Genomic DNA, 17,569 nt, shown 5'->3' on the forward strand with positions numbered 1-17,569 from the left:
CCCAGGACTATCTAATACCTCCCACCAAATATAAAATTATTCTACGTTTTATTTTGAGATTATTATACCTTGTACTTCACGCCAAACAATCTAATGTAGTGATTATTCTATCTATAATATCACTCATTGTACATAACATGCTGAACTGAAAAATTGCAAATGCGATTTTATACTTTCTGTTGTTTCATATAACTCATAGGTCTGCAGCTCTGTTAGTAAACAGATGATATACTATTTTCTTGATGTAATTATTATCTGAATGATAACTGCGTAACTGATAATTTGGTTCAGTTCTTGCCTCTTCTAGGGACAATGGAAATACCACCAGTGATTCTTGAAAATGATAGTCATGGATGCCAAGGGAAAAGCTTGATTACTATATTAGAAAGTAGTAAAAAATCGGAAAATTTCAGTTTCAATGACTAGATCAAGACGAAGTAGTAGTCGAGTTAGAAAGGATTTCTCTTGTAAAAAACTGACTTGTGTCTTCCACTGGTGCAGCAACATTTGGGCTCTCCATTGCAATGTGTTTGTTGGTTAGGACTTAGGACTTTGGAGGAGGGTGATTGTGTTGGCCTCTGTAAGTTACAATCACCCTGTTTGGATCTTTTGAGCTTTGCTCAATATGTCTCTTTGCTGGACAATCTTCAACTTCATTACACGTATAGTAGTTCTTTCGGCCAGTTTGATTCGACCCATGCTTTTTCCATCTCCATTGATCCGCCTTCAATAATTCCTCAACCGATAATTCATGTGTTTCCAGTTTCTTCCCGCGGATAGCAAATTGATCAGTACTTGAACTTAGCATCGAGTATCTCCCCTTCTTCTTCTCCTCATGTTCTAAAACCATCAGTGGTGTGTTTGGAATTGTTTCACTTTGGTTTTCAGTTCTTGAATTGGTGGTATTCAGGTTATTGGCAAGACTGATAACTTCATCTAACCCAAAGTAACGCTTCTTTTCCACGGCGAATGCGTCTCTAAAATCAACAACAGTTTTACTTTCTTCTTGGAAAAGACTTGTGTCCTTGTTAACAGAGCCGCCACCCTCATGAACACCGTGATTGACCAGAGCAGAGTTGTTTTCGTTATCAGCCATTAACAGAAATCTTTTGAAGGGGAAGGATTCATTTAGAAATGCAGAAATTTCAAACCCAAACAGTCCGTTTTATAACTATTTATGTAACCAAATTTCAAGAATTATAGAAACAGAAACTTAGTTAAATTTGTTTTTTAACCTCTTGTTTAAAAAATAAAATGAAATTATATATATATTTGGTTTAAGTGGTTAGAGGCACCAACGGCCAATTCTCATGCACCCAATTAATAGTATGTAATATTGCTCTTACATTTTAATTTCACTTAATTCCTAGCCCTCAATAAATAATTTAAAATCTCTCAAATCTGAAATGTATTCACATATTTCAGATTTCAATTTCTCTATTCAACGCCGAGCTAGAAAAAGCTGTGAAGACACAGAGAGAGATTCGAACTCTGCATCTCAGACGGAATCTCCGTCGGTGGTGTCGGAGCTAATAAGTTCGCTTGAGCACTCGCACTCCGCACGGGACTCAGTGATGCACGTGCTGACTTCTCCTTCCTACGTATTCGTGGCCTCTGTGTCATCCTCAAGTTCCTTCAATCCGTTGCGGAGTCCGATACTACAATCAACCTCTTCTGTCACAGCCAATCCATTCCGGATGCTCAAGGTTTCCTCCATTCTCTGAACCCTAGGGTTTCGACATTGAATGATTTTTCGTTTTCTATATGTTCAATCACAGAAACTTATGAAAATATAACTCAATGGAAACAGAAGTTAGTTGTTAGTGAAAAAAAAAAACTTACTAGATAACAAAAAATACAAGATTACAATTGAAAATAAAATGAAGAAAATAAATCTCTTTAAGGCCGAGGCACGGATATCTCGCTCTCTTTAAGGAGATTCAAATCCACTGCAGCAAATGTTTTTCACCGGTCCAGCAGTAGTTCTCTTTGACTTGTCCCCTCCAGATACAACAGCCTATAAACAAAAGATAACTCAACAACTCTGGACAAGAGTTGAGTCTAAAGCTCCACAAAAAGAACACCTCCCTTCAACTAATAAGAACTCTCTTTTTGACTTACTCTTTCACTCTATATTTTTCTCTTGTGTGTTGTGTGTTACAAACCAAATGAAGACCACTACTATTTATACTAGAAGAAATCTTTCTAGTATTGAATAGCAAGATAATGGAGATAGTAAATAGTGAAGATAATGACCTTAGGAATTTCATAGGTTACATAGGTTACAATAGGAGTTACATAGGTTACAAAGAGTAATGGAAGAATTAAGAATGAAATAAAGTGATGGATAACCAATGCTAATGAATGATGTAGAAGTTATCCATTCCAATATTTTTATGTCACAATGAATTCAGCCAATAAAGCCAAAAGTAATGGCATTACATGACTACCAAGTCAAAGATGAATAGCATGATTAAATTGGTAGTTTAAGACACAAATGCCTACCAACGGTCATTCTTATAACTCCAAAATAAAGTAATTTAATATGTTTAATATTAATATTAAAATGCTAATAACCTAACAATCCCCCACTCATTTTAATATTTAGATAAGAGAGTATATCAGCTGAAGGAAGACTACTATGCATAATGAAGGTGTGCTCTGCATTGAACCTCCACTTAGTGAAACAGTAACTTTTACTCCAAAGTCGTAGTGGTCTCAGACTTGAACTATGACTGCTTAAGGGAAATAAAATATCACTGCTCACACATAATAATCAAGGTGTTGACATGAGCTTTAATAGCCAACACGTTATGGCCATGTGCTATCCCAGTTTCATGAGTGCATTTGAGAATAAGCCTCATTCTCATAGGAAGCGACCTACTTCCACACATCACATAGGTGAAATCTGTCGAGAGTGCTATTGTAAGCTTAACACTCCACCTATACGGGCTACAAATATTCATTAAGAGTTTTATCAACTCAACCTTCACAAACTACAGGAAACAATGCACTCACATCATAGGGAGGGAATAAAAAAATAGTGCATTTTTCACAACAAGTCATCATATGATTAGTTTTTCCCTTTGAAACTGGTTATAGGATCTCTAGTTCCCAGGTTGGGTTTCCTCATATATGACTCAAGGATTTGTAGGCTTCAATCCCATCCCCCTCGATGTGCTCCAGACCTTTTCTCCTGTTAAGGCCTTAGTAAGAGGATCTGCAAGATTATCACAAGATTTGACATAATCAACATTAATGGTACCATTTCTTAAATACGATCTTACATTACTGTGTTTCCTCCTTATAAGTCTGGATTTACCGTTGTAATAACGGTTTTGAACTCTACCAATTGCAGCGGTGCTATCACAATGAATTAAAATAGGAGGAATTGGTTTTTCAAAATAAGAAATTTGAAACAATAAATCTCTTAACCAATTCGCTTGCTCACTAGCTGAAGCTAAAGCAATTAGTTCAGCCTTCATGGTAGAGTTAGCAATTATAGTTTGCTTTTTTGATCTCCAACAAACAGCACCACCACCTTAAGTAAAGACATAACCAGTGGTAGAACAGGAATCACCTGACAAAGTGTTCCAATCTGCATCACAAAAGCCTTCAAGTACAGCAGGATATTTTTCATAGAACAAACCACAATTTTTCGTTCCAATAAAATATCTCATAACTCTTGTTATAGCATGCCAATGTACATTACCTGGCTTGCTTGTAAACCTGCCAAGTACTTCTACTGCATATGCAACATCAGACCTAGTGCAATCAGTCACATATCTCAAACTTTCGATTATACTAGCATATTCCTTTTGATTTATTACATCATTTTCACTTTCAACAGGAAATAAATGAACACTTGAATCAAAAGGAGTAGCAACATGCTTGCAATCATGAAAGTTATATTTTTTTAAAATTTTCTCAACATGATGTGATTGGTCAAGGAAAATCACCTCACATATTTTTGTTATTTTTATTTCAAGAAATAAAATTTGCCTCACCAAGATCTTTCATATCAAAATGGCTTCTAAGAACATTTTTAGCTTCATCAATAACATTCATGTTAGAGCCAAAGATCAACAAATCATCAACATATAGGCAAATGATCACATGTGAATCATTCCAAGACTTATGATATATGCACTTATCACACTCATTTGTTTTAAAACCATTTTCAATCATGTAGGAATTAAACTTTTTATGTCATTGCTTTGGTGCCTGTTTCAAGCCATATAGGGATTTAGTAAGTTTACATACTTTGCTTTCTTGGCCTGCTTCAACAAAACACTCGGGTTGGTCCATATAAATTTCTTCATTTAGGTCTCCATTTAGAAAAGCAGTTTTTACATCCATTTGATGAATTTGCAAATCAAAAATTGCAGTCATAGCAACTAAAAGTCTAATGGATGTAATTCTTGTTACCGGAGAAAAAGTATCAAAAATTTCTAGGCCTTCTAGTTGTTTAAAAACCTTTTGCAACTAGCCTTGTATTTATCAATAGAACCATCCGGTTTCAACTTTTTTCTTAAGACCCATTTGCAACCAATTGTTTTACAACCCGGTGGTAAATCAACTAACTTCCAAGTTTTATTAGAAATTAGAGATTCCATTTCATCATTTACAGCCTCTTTCCAAAATATAGAATCATGTGAAGATAATGCTTCTTTCAAAGTTAGAGGGTCATTTTCAACATTAAACACATAAAAATCAGGACCAAAATCTTTTTCTACTCTAGCTCTTTTACTTCTTCTTAACTCAAAATCAACAACTTCTTTATTTTTCAAAGTTGAAGTAGAAGAACTAGGTAGTGACAAAATATTTTGTTCAATCCTTTGACCCCCACTATTTTTAGTATCAAAAGGAAATTTATTTTCATGAAAAATAGCATCACCAGATTCTATTACAATATTATCTTCAAGATTAAAAAATCTATAGGCTGTACTATTTGAAGCATAACCAAGAAAAGCACAAGTAGTAACTTTCTTACCCAACTTTGTAATCTTGGGATCCATTAGCCTCACAAAGGCTAGACAACCCCAAACTCTTAGATATCCCAAACTTGACTTGTAACCTTTCCACAACTCAAAAGGTGTCAGTTTTGACTTTTTATGAGGCACACAATTCAACACATAACAAGCAGTTAAAATAGCTTCACCCCAAAAATTCAAAGGTGCATGTGACTCAATAAGCATGGCATTAGTCAATTCAACCAAAGTTCTGTTTCCTTTCTGCTACTCCATTAGATGAAGGAGAGTAAGGAGGAGTAGTTTTATGAATTATTCCCAATGATCTAACAAAAGAATTAAACTCATTTGATTCATATTCACGGCCTCTATCACTTCTAATTCTTTTTATTTTTCTTCCAAACTGATTTTCAACCTCATGGAGATAAGTTTTGAAATTTTCAAAAGCATCACTTTTATTTTTCATCAAGTAAACATATGTAAACTTAGAAAAATCATCAATAAAAGTGATAAAATATTTATTAACTTCACAAGTTAGAATTCCACCAAGTTCACAAATATCAGTATGAACTAATTCTAACAAATCAGTTTTTCTTTCCACTTGAAAATGAGGCCTTTTAGTGATCTTAGCTTTACTACAAGTCTCACACTTTTCAAAATTCTTTTTAACCATTGGGATTAATCCTAAACTTCTCATGATTCCAACATAAAGATCATTAATATGACACAAACGAGCATGCCAAAAATTGGTAGAAGAAAGCATATAAACAGAAATAGAAGTTTTATTCATCTCAACATTCAACTTAAACATCCCATCACATGCATACCCCTTCCCCACAAAAATACCCTTCTTCACTATTGCATATTGATTAGATTCAATAATCTGTTTAAAGCCTGCTTTTTTCAGATTAAAACTAGACATCAAATTTTTTCTCATAGAAGGAGTATAAAGTACATCTTTCAATGTTAATACCCTTCAGAAGTAAAACACAATTCAACATCTCCCTTTCCAAGCACTTGAGTAGTGTGAGCATCACCAAACATGATGGTTTTGGACTCCTCAAAATGAGTATATTTTTTAAACCAGTCTTTGTCATAACAGACATGACGGTTTGCACCAGAATCAGCCCACCATCCATCAACATTCTCAACCATGTTTATGTCGGTAATCACCGTCACAAAATGTTCTTCAGTAACGTTTGCCTGAGGGTTAGGACCACGTTTCCGGAATCTGCAAAATCGAGCAATATGCCCACTCTGGCCACAAACAAAGCATGGTCCCTTTTCTTGAACTTGTTGATTTTGTTCTTGGTTATTTTCACAATTATTTTTCTTGGGAGGTCTACCATTATTTTTCTTGAATTTTTTCTTCTTAGGCTTTAAAGAAGTATTTTTGTGAGTTTCAGGAGTAGCATTATTTGAAGTAACTAGTGAAGCATAAATAAATTTGACCATCAAAATAATAAATTTAAATTAGTCGTTGAACTAAAAAGTGAAAAAAAAGTGTGTGAGAAGAATCAAAACCCCATGTAGATTATATTTTTTTAAAAAATAAATTAAGAATAACCTTTTCACTTCCGTTAGTAGAAAAAGATATATGTAAGTCATTCATATAATAGTATCATATCATATATTACTAAAAGCATGAACCAAAAAGTTGAGAGTTGAATTACGGTTTTACCCTTCTATAAATTAAATTGTTATAAAATATTTCAATATTTGATTGTATAAATTTAATTAAATGTTAATGACTTTTAGACTTCCTAAGATTAATTCCTAATTATATATCTAATTTATTGATATTTATCATCTATAATCTATATGTATATAATAATTTTTTTTTTTAAAAAAAAAATCTTTACCTAAATTTCTTTACTTTTCCTCTTCTTATAACTTTTTCCTTAACCCCTCTCATGAATAATATAATTGATATGGATAAAGTATTATCCTTTATGATAAATAACCAAATTTAATAATTTAAAGGGTGTAAATCTACAAAATGGAGACACACATTGATAATGTCCTCTTGATTATTATTAAAGAATGACTCTAGCTTCACAAATTTAAATTCATTGATGCTTAATTACATGATAAGAACTTTAGTTGTTCTTTCTACATGATTTGCTAACTTTAATTCTTTTTCATATTCTTCATTTATTCATCTTTTCATATTCATAACCTCCAAGATTATTAGGCTATTATTTTTATTCTATAGTAAAAGTAGATGACGAAGACTTTTGAATTTGATAGGATATGAAAGGAGTCAATAAAAACTCAAAGAATTATGTACTAATTTTGTACTTATTTTTTCATCTATATATACATCAATCTTATAAGAATAATGTCTATATTTTTGTCTTTTTTCTCTCTGTTAGACTTCTTAATTTAGTTTTCTATGAATGTTTCATTGCCGTAAGTCTTTATTCTTATTTTGTAATTGTTACATTTTATTATTCATTACAATTTACATATGTATTTCCATAAAATTTTAGTCATTCTAACGTATCTATAAAAATTCACATGAAAAATACGTGCGAAGCACGTGCTCAGAAACTAGTAGATATATATGAGTCATGAGTCAAAGAGTCACTTTCACAACGAGTATATATATCATATCCTTTTCCTATATTTTTTTTAAGTAGATAGGCTACAAACGATTGCAGGAAGAAATTCTCTAGAGATAATACCACTTCATTTCAATTAACAATTCAGATACAATTTATAACATTATTAATCTTGATACAATGAGGAAAACTTACTTAATTCTCAAGTAATACATAATACAAATCATTAGAACAAAACAATATCAAATAAACAATAAGCAAAGCCCATCATTTTGACAAGCATACATTAAATTTTGGAAGAAAAATGGAATTAAAATAGGATGTAAAAGTCATGGAAGTGATAGAGTTATTGAGCGTTTAGTAGTATGTTGGTGGGGGAGATGCTGGTGGTGGTGGAAGTGAAGCATAGATGACGGATTGCTCGTACTCCTGAGGTGGTGGTGGTGAGGAATAGGTTGGTGGAGGTGGAGAGTTATAGGTTGTAGGTGATTTTTCGTAGTACTTTGGTGGAGGTGGAGGAGATTTATAGAAAGGGGTAGATTCTTTGTAGTACGAGGGTGGGGGTGGGGATTTATAGGAAGGGGTAGATTCTTTGTAGTATGGGGGAGGGGGAGGGGACTTGTAGTAAGAAGGTGATTTCTCATTATAAGTTGGTGGTGGTGGAGGAGACTTGTAGTAAACTGGCGACTTGTAATATTTTTTTGGTGCTGGTGATTTATAATATTTAGAAGGAGCGGGTGATTTGTAATATTTTGAAGGGGATGGGGACTTGTAGTAATAGTGCTTTGATGGAGCAGGCGACTTGTAGTACTTTGCAGGTGATGGGGACTTGTAGTAGTATTTTGCAGGTGATGGTGACTTGTAGTAGTACTTTGAGGGAGTTGGCGCCTTATAATACTTCTTTGAAGGGGCAGGTGACTTGTAATACTTCACTACCACTGGTGCCTTGTAATAGTGTTTCGAAGGAGCAGGTGACTTGTAATACTTTGCTACAACAGGTGTCTTGTAGTAGTGCTTTGAAGGAGCAGGTGACTTGTAATACTTCGCAACAACAGGTGTCTTGTAGTAGTGTTTTGAAGGAGCATGTGACTTGTAATACTTTGCTACAACAGGTGCCTTGTAGTAGTGCTTTGAAGGAGCATGTGACTTGTAATAATAATGCGATGGAGAATGTTCAACGTGTTTTTCCGGTTTCTTGTAATATGGAGAGGGTGAAGGAGAACTATAGCCATAAGAGTAATCAGCAACAACAGTGCTAGCTACAAAGCAAAATGCCAAAGCAAATGCAAGTAGAGACCATTGCCCCAAATTTCCAAAGCTTCTCATTTTGATTTTTGGAGAAAAAAGATGAAAACTAAGACTTGTGTTGCATAGGTTTGTTGGGATGTTTAGTTTTATAGTAGCAAAGTAACATACTTCTTGAGATTAATCAATGTAATGCTTTCATGGTTAGCCACTAAGATGATAAAGCAAAGTATAAATATTAGTTTAGTGTAATTAGTGGCAAGCATAAATATTTATGATTGAAAAAATAATTTGCAAGTGGGCTAAATTAGAAATAATATATATGTTTACTTGAATATTATAACAACAACAACAAAAAAAAAAACGATATACAGAAATTAGATTACCACAACATACCCGTGTAATCTCACGAATTCTTACTTAATCTTTACATCTTTAAAAGTATCTATATTGATTTAGTGGGAATTTACCAGCCATGAAGATAAATGATAATTGATGAGAGCGCGAGTATTTTATGATTCTTTAATGGCAACAAAGGGATTGGATCTTAAATTTGTTCTGAGTTTTGACTACAAATTAAATATAATCATCAATGTTTCAAGGAACAGATTTGAAGTCATATTCCAAACAATATTATTGGAGATCTCGTTGCACTCGATACGTTGAACTTATCTCATAATTAATCGCTTGGAAGGTTGTATACCAGCATAACTGCACCGGCCAGTTATTTGTACTTGAATCATTGGATTTCTCATTTAGCAAAATTGGTAGAGGGATGCAGAAACAACTTGCATATTTCATGTCACTTTGAAGTCTTAAATCTCTCTCATAATCATCTCGTTGGACTTAAGAATCTGTGAAGAACATGCCATTTATGGACTCCTGCACTGTCTTCCATCAGCAGGCCAATTGTCGTGGAAAATAAGCTCGAGCTGGCGCACTATGTAAGGCACTGTGTTCAGATCATTAGAGTGGCAGTGTAACCTTAATGCATTAGCAAAGTGACTGTCCTATCATAAGATATAAAGTTGTTATGTTTCTTTCAAAGTCTATACACCAAGTAAAATAATACTCTTGAGTTGTGTGGTGGTCCTATTCCTGCAATCCAATTAAGTTGTCTATAATAAGGTATCACACAAAATGCATGTGTAATGTGTTATATATGTAAGTGGTGGGGACTTAAGAATGTGAACTATTGATAGTTTCTGGCATTCACTTGTGAGACACAAATGAATGGCCATATGTTAAATTTGTGCTATATATATGTCATCAAAATTGTTGAATAGACACACAAAACAAACGTTTCTTGATTTCTTCTCTACCAACTTGATTAGTTTTGATCATTTTTAGTGCAGAAATGGGTTGTGTAAAACTTGTGTTTTTTATGCTATATACCTTTCTCTATCAACTTGCTTTCTTGTCATCCTCACCTCATTTGTGTCCTGAAGATCAAGCTCTTGCTCTTCTACAATTCCAGAACATGTTCACCATTAATCATAATGCTTTTGATTATTGTTTCAGCATGATAACAGGCCGAGAGATTCAGTCATATCCAAGAACTCTTTTCTGGAACAAGAGTACAGATTGTTGCTCATGGGATGGAGTTCATTGTGAGAAGACAACAGGACAAGTGATCGAGCTTGATCTCCGTTGCAGCCAACTTCAAGGCAAGTTTCATTCCAATGGTAGCCTCTTTCAACTCTTCAATCTCAAAAGGCTTGATTTGTCTTTTAATGACTTCACTGGATCGCTCATTTCACCTAAATTTGGTGAGTTCTCTAGTTTGATGCATCTTGATTTGTCGCGTTCAGGTTTTACAGGTCTAATCCCTTCCGAAATTTGTCACCTTTCTAAACTACACGTTCTTTGTATCGGTGATCAATATGGGCTTAGTCTTGTACCTCACAATTTTGAACTGCTCCTTAAGAACTTGACCTAATTAAGAGAGCTCAACCTTAACTCTGTGAACATCTCTTCCACCATTCCTTCAAATTTCTCTTCTAACTTAGCAATTTTAACACTTTTTAACACAGGGTTACGTGGGTTATTGCCCGAAAGAGCCGACTTAGAATCCCTTGATTTATCATTCAATCCCCAGCTTACTGTTAGGTTTCCCACAACAAAATGGAATAGCAGTGCATCACTCATGAAGTTATACGTCCATAGTGTGAATATTGCTGATAGGATACCTGAATCATTTAGCCATCTAACTTCACTTCATGAGTTGAACATTGGTTATTGTAATCTGTCAGGGCCTATTCCTAAACCTCTATGGAATCTCACCAACATAGTGTTTTTGGACCTTGCTAATAACCATCTTGAAGGACCAATTTCCCACTCCACCATATTTGAAAAACTCAACAAGGTATCACTTAGAAATAACAACTTGGATGGCGGACTTGAGTTCTTATCCTCTAACAGAAGCTGGACGCAGCTTGAATTATTAGATTTTTCGTCCAATTACCTTACTGGTCCAATTCCATCCAACGTAAGTGGACTACGAAATCTACAATCACTCTACTTGTCATCAAACCACTTGAATGGGACTATACCTTCCTGGATATTCTCCCTTCCTTCACTGATAGTGTTTAACTTGAGTGATAACACTTCCAGTGGAAAAATTCAGGAGTTCAAGTCCAAAACATTGTATATCGTTAGTCTAGAACAAAATAAGCTGGAAGGTCCTATTCCAAAGTCACTCCTAAACCAGCAGTTCCTAATTTCGCGCAATAATATCAGTGGACATATTTCTTCAGCTATCTGCAATCTGAAAACATTAGTACTACTAAATTTGAGAAGCAATAATTTGGAGGGAACAATCCCACAATGTTTGGGTGAGATGAGTGAACTTGAAGTTTTGGATTTAAGCAACAATAGTCTTAGTGGGACAACTAATACAACTTTTAATATCGGAAACCAACTCATCATCATTAAATTGGATAGGAATAAGCTACAGGGGAAAGTTCCAGAATCTTTGATCAATTGTAAAAAATTGGAACTTCTAGATTTAAGTTACAATGAGTTGAATGACACGTTTCCAAAATGGTTGGGAGACCTAACTCATTTGCAGATCTTAAATTTGAGATCAAATAAGTTCTATGGCCCTATAAGGACAAACTACTTGTTTGCTCAAATTCGAGTCATAAATCTCTCATCCAATGGATTTTGTGGAGACTTACCAGTGAGCTTGTTTCAGAATTTTCAAGCCATGAAAAAAATTGGTGAGAACAGTGGAAACCGAGAGTATGTAGCAGATATATTTTCTTATTATTACGACTCTTCTTTGATTGTAACAACGAAGGGACTGGATCGTGAACTTCCTCAAGTTTTGACTACACAAATAATTATCGATCTCTCAAAGAACAGATTTGAAGGTCATATACCAAACATTATTGGAGATCTAGTTGGACTTCGTACATTGAACTTTTCTCATAATGTATTAAAAGGTCATATACCAGCATCACTGCACAGATTGTCTGTACTTGAATCATTGGATCTCTCATCCAACAAATTAGATGGTGAAATTCCACAACAACTTGTGTCACGTCACTTGAAGTCTTAAATCTCTCTCACAATCATCTTCTTGGATGCATCCCCAAAGGAAAACAATTTGATACGTTTGAGAATAATTCATACCTAGGAAATGATGGACTACGTGGATTGCCACCCTCAAGAGATTGTGGTGGTGATGATAGGGTAGCACAAGCGACAATTCCAGTTGAGCTCTATCAAGAAGAAGAAGAAGAAGAAGAAGATGATTCACCAATGATCAATTGGCAGGCAGTTCTCATGGGTTATGGTTGTGGGCTTGTTATTGGACTGTCCATCATATACATAATGTTGTCAACTCAATATCCAGCATGGTTGTCGAGAATGGTTGTAAACTTGGAACACAAAATTTTTACGAGAACAAAAAAACACAACAAAAGATATTAGTGTGTAGCGACCTCCATGTATTCAAATTCATATTTATCCTTAAGAAGATTATTCTCTCTCTCTCTCTCTCTATATATATATATATATATATATCGATGTATTTTTGACCTCCTCCATCTTTAAAGCTCTTAACTTTAATTCTTTATTTTTGAAATTTTAGGATTCAAGTCTAGTGAGTTGCTTGAATGCAAAAGCATGAGTTTTGTTTATCAATAGTTTGTGTATGTAGTAAGATATTCAGCCTAATTATTAGTTAGCTAATTTAATTAGGCTGCAAAGTTCAGTAAATTATAAATTATGTAAGTTATCTCATTTTGATTTTTGGAGAAAAGAAAAGATATAACTAATTAAGACTTTTGTTGCATAAATGATTAAGATCTTTGGTTTTTATAGTAACATCTTTCTTGAAATTAATGTAATGGTTTCATGGTTAACCACTAAGATCATAGCAAAGTCCAAATAAATATTAGTTTAGTGTAATTAATTAGCGGTGACATCTTTTTTTGGTGGTTGAAAAAATAATTTGCAAGTGTGCTAATTAGAAAGAATGTATAAGTCCATATCATCTTCTTCCAAGTCTTTTCTTTTTTTAATTTGCGGATCGAGTGTTTATATTAAATTAGTAAATGTATAATATAATGTGTATGGTTAGTTAATTAATTAATATATTCACTCTATTAAATTATCTAACTACGATAAATTATATCAACTTGATGTAAATATCCAATACAGATAACTATTTACCCAACCAAAGTTGGAGTTGTATTATGCAATTGTAACTTTCCTATGAAGTCTAAATAACATTTTTTTATATCTAAAACTTGGTTTCATCTCAAGCAAGATCGGAATAGTCTAAATAACATGATTGGAATAGTCGCGATACACATAAATTGGTCCAAACACAACTCGTTTAATTGTAGAGAGAGATTCAAATTATAATGTTAAGAAAATGTATCTTAATATATTTATTTCTTAAGAGGAACATATGATATATTGTTTTCTACTAATCTTTGGATTTTTAGGCCTTGTAGTTGAGTTGTATATCATGATATTATATAAAGTTGATTGTATATTTCATAGTCATATATTAGCATTTCTGAAAACTATGCTAACTTTTTCACATTTTTACTCTATTTTAAAATTTATTTATAATTTTAGTAGATTTTACCATTTTATTTAAATTAGATAGGTTACAAATTATTGCAGGGAAGAAATTATCTAGGGACAATACCACCTCATTTCATTTAACGATTTGAATACAAAACTATTACACAAAGAAGAGAAAATAAATAACAAACTATTAATCTTGATACAATGAGGAATACTTAATTAATTCTCAAGTAATACATCATATAAACTATTTGAACAAAACAATATCGAACACACGATAAATAAAGTCGATCATTTCGACTAACATACATTAAATTTTGGAAGGGAAATGGAATCAAAATAGACCGTAAAAATCATGGAAACAATAGAGTTATTGAATGTTTAGTGGTACGTTGGCGAGGATGGGGGTGAGGCATAGGTGGGAGTTTGCTAATAATAGATTGGTGATGGTGGAGGTGGTGAGTTGTATTTTGTAGGCGATTGCTCATAGTACTTTGGTGGAGGGGGAGGTGATTTATAGGAAGGTGTAGATTCTTTGTAGTATGGGGGAGGTGGAGGTGATTTATAGGAAGGGGTAGATTCTTTATAGTATGGTGGAGGTGGTGGGGATTTGTAGGAAGGCGTAGATTCTTTGTAATATGGGGGAGGTGGAGGAGATTTATATGAAGGGGTAGATTCCTTGTAGTATGGAGGAGGTGGAGGTGATTTATAGGAAGGGGTAGATTCTTTGTAGTATGGGGGAGGTGGTGGGGACTTGTAGGAAGGCGTAGATTCTTTGTAGTATGGTGGAGGTGGAGGGGACTTGTAGTAAGGCGTAGATTCTTTGTAGTATGGGGGAGGTGGAGGTGATTTATAGGAAGGTGTAGATTCTTTGTAGTATGAGGGAGGTGGTGGGGACTTGTAGGAAGGCGTAGATTCTTTGTAGTATGGTGGAGGTGGAGGGGACTTGTAGTAAGGGGTAGATTCTTTGTAGTATGGTGGAGGTGGTGGGGATTTGTAGGAAGGGGTTGATTCTTTGTAGTATGGTGGAGGTGGAGGGGACTTGTAGTAAGGGGTAGATTCTTTGTAGTATGGTGGAGGTGGAGGGGACTTGTAGTAAGGGGTAGATTCTTTGTAATATGGTGGAGGTGGAGGGGATTTGTAGTAAGAAGGTGATTTCTCATAATAAGTTGGTGGTGGTGGTGGAGACTTGTAATAAACTGGTGACTTGTAATATGTTGGTGGTGGTGGCGGCGATTTATAGTATTTAGAGGGAGCGGGTGATTTGTAATATTGTGATGGAGATGGTGACTTGTAGTAATAGTGTTTTGATGGAGCAGGCGACTTGTAGTATTTTACAGGTGATGGAGATTTGTAGTACTTCACAGGGGATGGTGACTTGTAGTAATTTGCCGGTGACGGAGATTTATAGTACTTTACAGGGGATGGTGACTTGTAGTAATAGTTCTTTGATGGAGCAGGTGACTTGTAGTATTTTGCAGGTGACGGAGATTTATAGTACTTTGCAGGGGATGGTGACTTGTAGTAATAATGTTTTGATGGAGCAGGCGACTTGTAGTATTTTGCAGGCGACGGAGATTTGTAGTACTTTGCAGGGGATGGTGACTTGTAGTAATAATGCTTTGATGGAGCAGGTGACTTGTAGTATTTTGCAGGCGGTGGAGATTTGTAGTACTTTGTAGGGGATGGTGACTTGTAGTACTTCTTTGAAGGGGTGTGGGACTTGTAGTAGTACTTTGAAGGGGAAGGCGACTTGTAGTATTTCTTTGAAGGAGCCGGCGATTTGTAATACTTCACTACTACCGGTGATTTGTAGTAATGCTTTGAAGGAGTAGGGGATTTGTAATAGTGTGACGGAGAATGTTCAGCATGTTTCTCCGGTTTCTTGTAGTATGGAGATGGAGATGGTGATTTGTAGTACTTCTTAGTGGTGTAAGTAGGTGAAGGAGAAGTATAGCCATAAGAGTAATCAGCAACAACAGTGCTAGCTACAAAGCAAATTGCCAAAGCAAATGCTAATAGAGGCAATTGCCCCAAATTCCCTAAGCTTCTTCTCATTTTGATTGTAAAGAAAAGGATAAAACTAAAACTTGTGTTGCATAGTTGAGTTGAGATCTCTAGTTTTTATAGTAGCAAAGTGACATCCTTCATGGTTAGCCACTATTATCATATCAAAAACTTTGGTCAATACTTAGTGGGAAGCATTTTTCCACAACTTTTTTTCTTAAAAGTTATTCTAATGATTGACAAATCATTAGAAACATAAAAAAAATGAGAAGATTTTGAAGAGGAATGCCATAACTTCCATCCATCGTGGAAGTAAAAGAAATAGTATAAAAAATTGCAAGTAAAAAGATTAGAGTCAAATGTCACATATTTTTAGTCACGAATGCTAAATACAAATAGATTTCACAACACCTTCTATCGAAAACATCTTGATATGTCTTAACTTTAGTTGAATCTTCGTTAATCAAACTCTATATTTTCGTCTTCAAATCTGTTTTTCTGGTTACTCAAGTCAGATTGATAACAATATTGTCCTCTTCACGTTCATGGGGTATGACATTTATTTATTAGTTAAAACGTGTAAGAGGTAACAATTTACAAATAACTACATAAGTAGATTAATCTTTTACTAATGAATATCATAATGTTATGAGTTGTTGGTTAATTTATTAACTTAATGGAAACCACAATGTTGAAGTAGCATAATAATTGCAATTTATTTTATTAAGAATAATGTTCTGACAGACATGAAAAGAGTTGTCTTTGAAGAGAAGAATTTAATAAGCATTTGTATTATTCCAATGACTCTTTATTTCTTTTATATATATATATATATATATATATATATATAGTTTTTTTCTTTTCAAAAGTTGATTTAAGTATAATTACAATCCAAAAAATGGAAGTATGACAAAGAAGGTGTATGCTTATTGTAAAATAAAGACACAATGGTACAATTTATTCCAAGAGTGAGCTATTCGTAGGTGTACAAGTAAATCTATCTAAGGAAACAATGTTACAAAATCCCTAAATATCTCAACCTATGATTGTATGAAGATGTGTATATATACACTAGTTCTCGAAATGTGCATCGCATGTTTATCCCCTAATTGATATCAGAAAATTTTAATTTATATAGCTAAGTTTAAATCTAAGTCCTTTCATATGTAAATTTAACATAAGAATATAACTCTGCACAAAATATAACATGAAAATCTTGTGTTGGATGTTGGAGGTTTGATATTTTAAATACTTCATGAAAAATAAACATTTTATTTTATCAGAGGAATTAATATATCTTAATTACTAAACATAAGTTTTAATAATCAAAAAAGAAATTGTCTATAAAAAAAGATACGTATAAAGAAAAATATTACAAAATGTTTGGGTGGTATTACCATCAAATTTATCGAAAAAATTACACTTTCAAATGAAAAAAATAAAAATAAATAAAGACATGACATCCATAATAAAAGACATCACATTAAAATATATAGACAAAAATATTTTCATACTAATTGAATTACATTTTGTTAAAAATCGACTTACTCTAGATAAAACATGACTTACTCTAGACGAAACATATCATAAGTATAAAAAAACTATAATCATATAATAATAATAATAATAAGACAAACATATCATGAATATGTTAAGAATAAAGATAAACTATATTTCTTGAACTATATATTAAAGGATATATATATATATATATATATATATATATATATATATATA

The 17,569-nt window shown here is 33.6% G+C and overlaps 2 protein-coding genes and 2 pseudogenes across 3 annotated transcripts; 2 read left to right on the top strand and 2 right to left on the bottom strand.

Annotated features, from left to right (window-relative positions):
- The first annotated feature begins 1,406 nt into the window (after positions 1 to 1,406).
- LOC107013460 overlaps positions 1,407 to 17,569 on the top strand; it is a 24,616-nt pseudogene continuing 8,453 nt past the window's right edge.
- LOC107012753 (extensin-3-like) lies at positions 7,665 to 8,945 on the bottom strand. Its single transcript, XM_015212674.2, has one exon. The coding sequence runs from the start codon at positions 8,858 to 8,860 to the stop codon at positions 7,892 to 7,894; it is 969 nt and encodes a 322-aa protein (XP_015068160.1). The 5' UTR covers positions 8,861 to 8,945; the 3' UTR covers positions 7,665 to 7,891.
- LOC107012751 lies at positions 9,959 to 13,074 on the top strand (annotated as a pseudogene).
- On the bottom strand, positions 13,935 to 15,903 carry LOC107012752 (extensin-2-like). Of its 2 annotated transcripts, XM_015212671.2 has the most exons (2): positions 15,268 to 15,903; positions 13,935 to 15,213 (listed from the first exon to the last, which is right to left on the bottom strand). In XM_015212671.2, exons 1-2 carry the CDS (start codon positions 15,881 to 15,883, stop codon positions 14,255 to 14,257), a joined length of 1,575 nt encoding a protein of 524 aa, XP_015068157.1. In that variant the 5' UTR covers positions 15,884 to 15,903; the 3' UTR covers positions 13,935 to 14,254. The 2 variants fall into 2 exon arrangements, with proteins under 2 accessions (XP_015068157.1, XP_027770958.1); XM_027915157.1 differs by having other exon boundaries at positions 13,935 to 15,903.

This window comes from Solanum pennellii, chromosome 3, assembly GCF_001406875.1.
Source record: "Solanum pennellii chromosome 3, SPENNV200".
Classification (NCBI taxonomy): domain Eukaryota; kingdom Viridiplantae; phylum Streptophyta; class Magnoliopsida; order Solanales; family Solanaceae; genus Solanum; species Solanum pennellii.

Bases quoted from the DNA above. Each gene is read 5' to 3' on its own strand.
- LOC107012753 (XM_015212674.2), bottom strand. From the start codon at position 8,860: ATGAGAAGCTTTGGAAATTTGGGGCAATGGTCTCTACTTGCATTTGCT.
- LOC107012752 (XM_027915157.1), bottom strand. From the start codon at position 15,883: ATGAGAAGAAGCTTAGGGAATTTGGGGCAATTGCCTCTATTAGCATTT.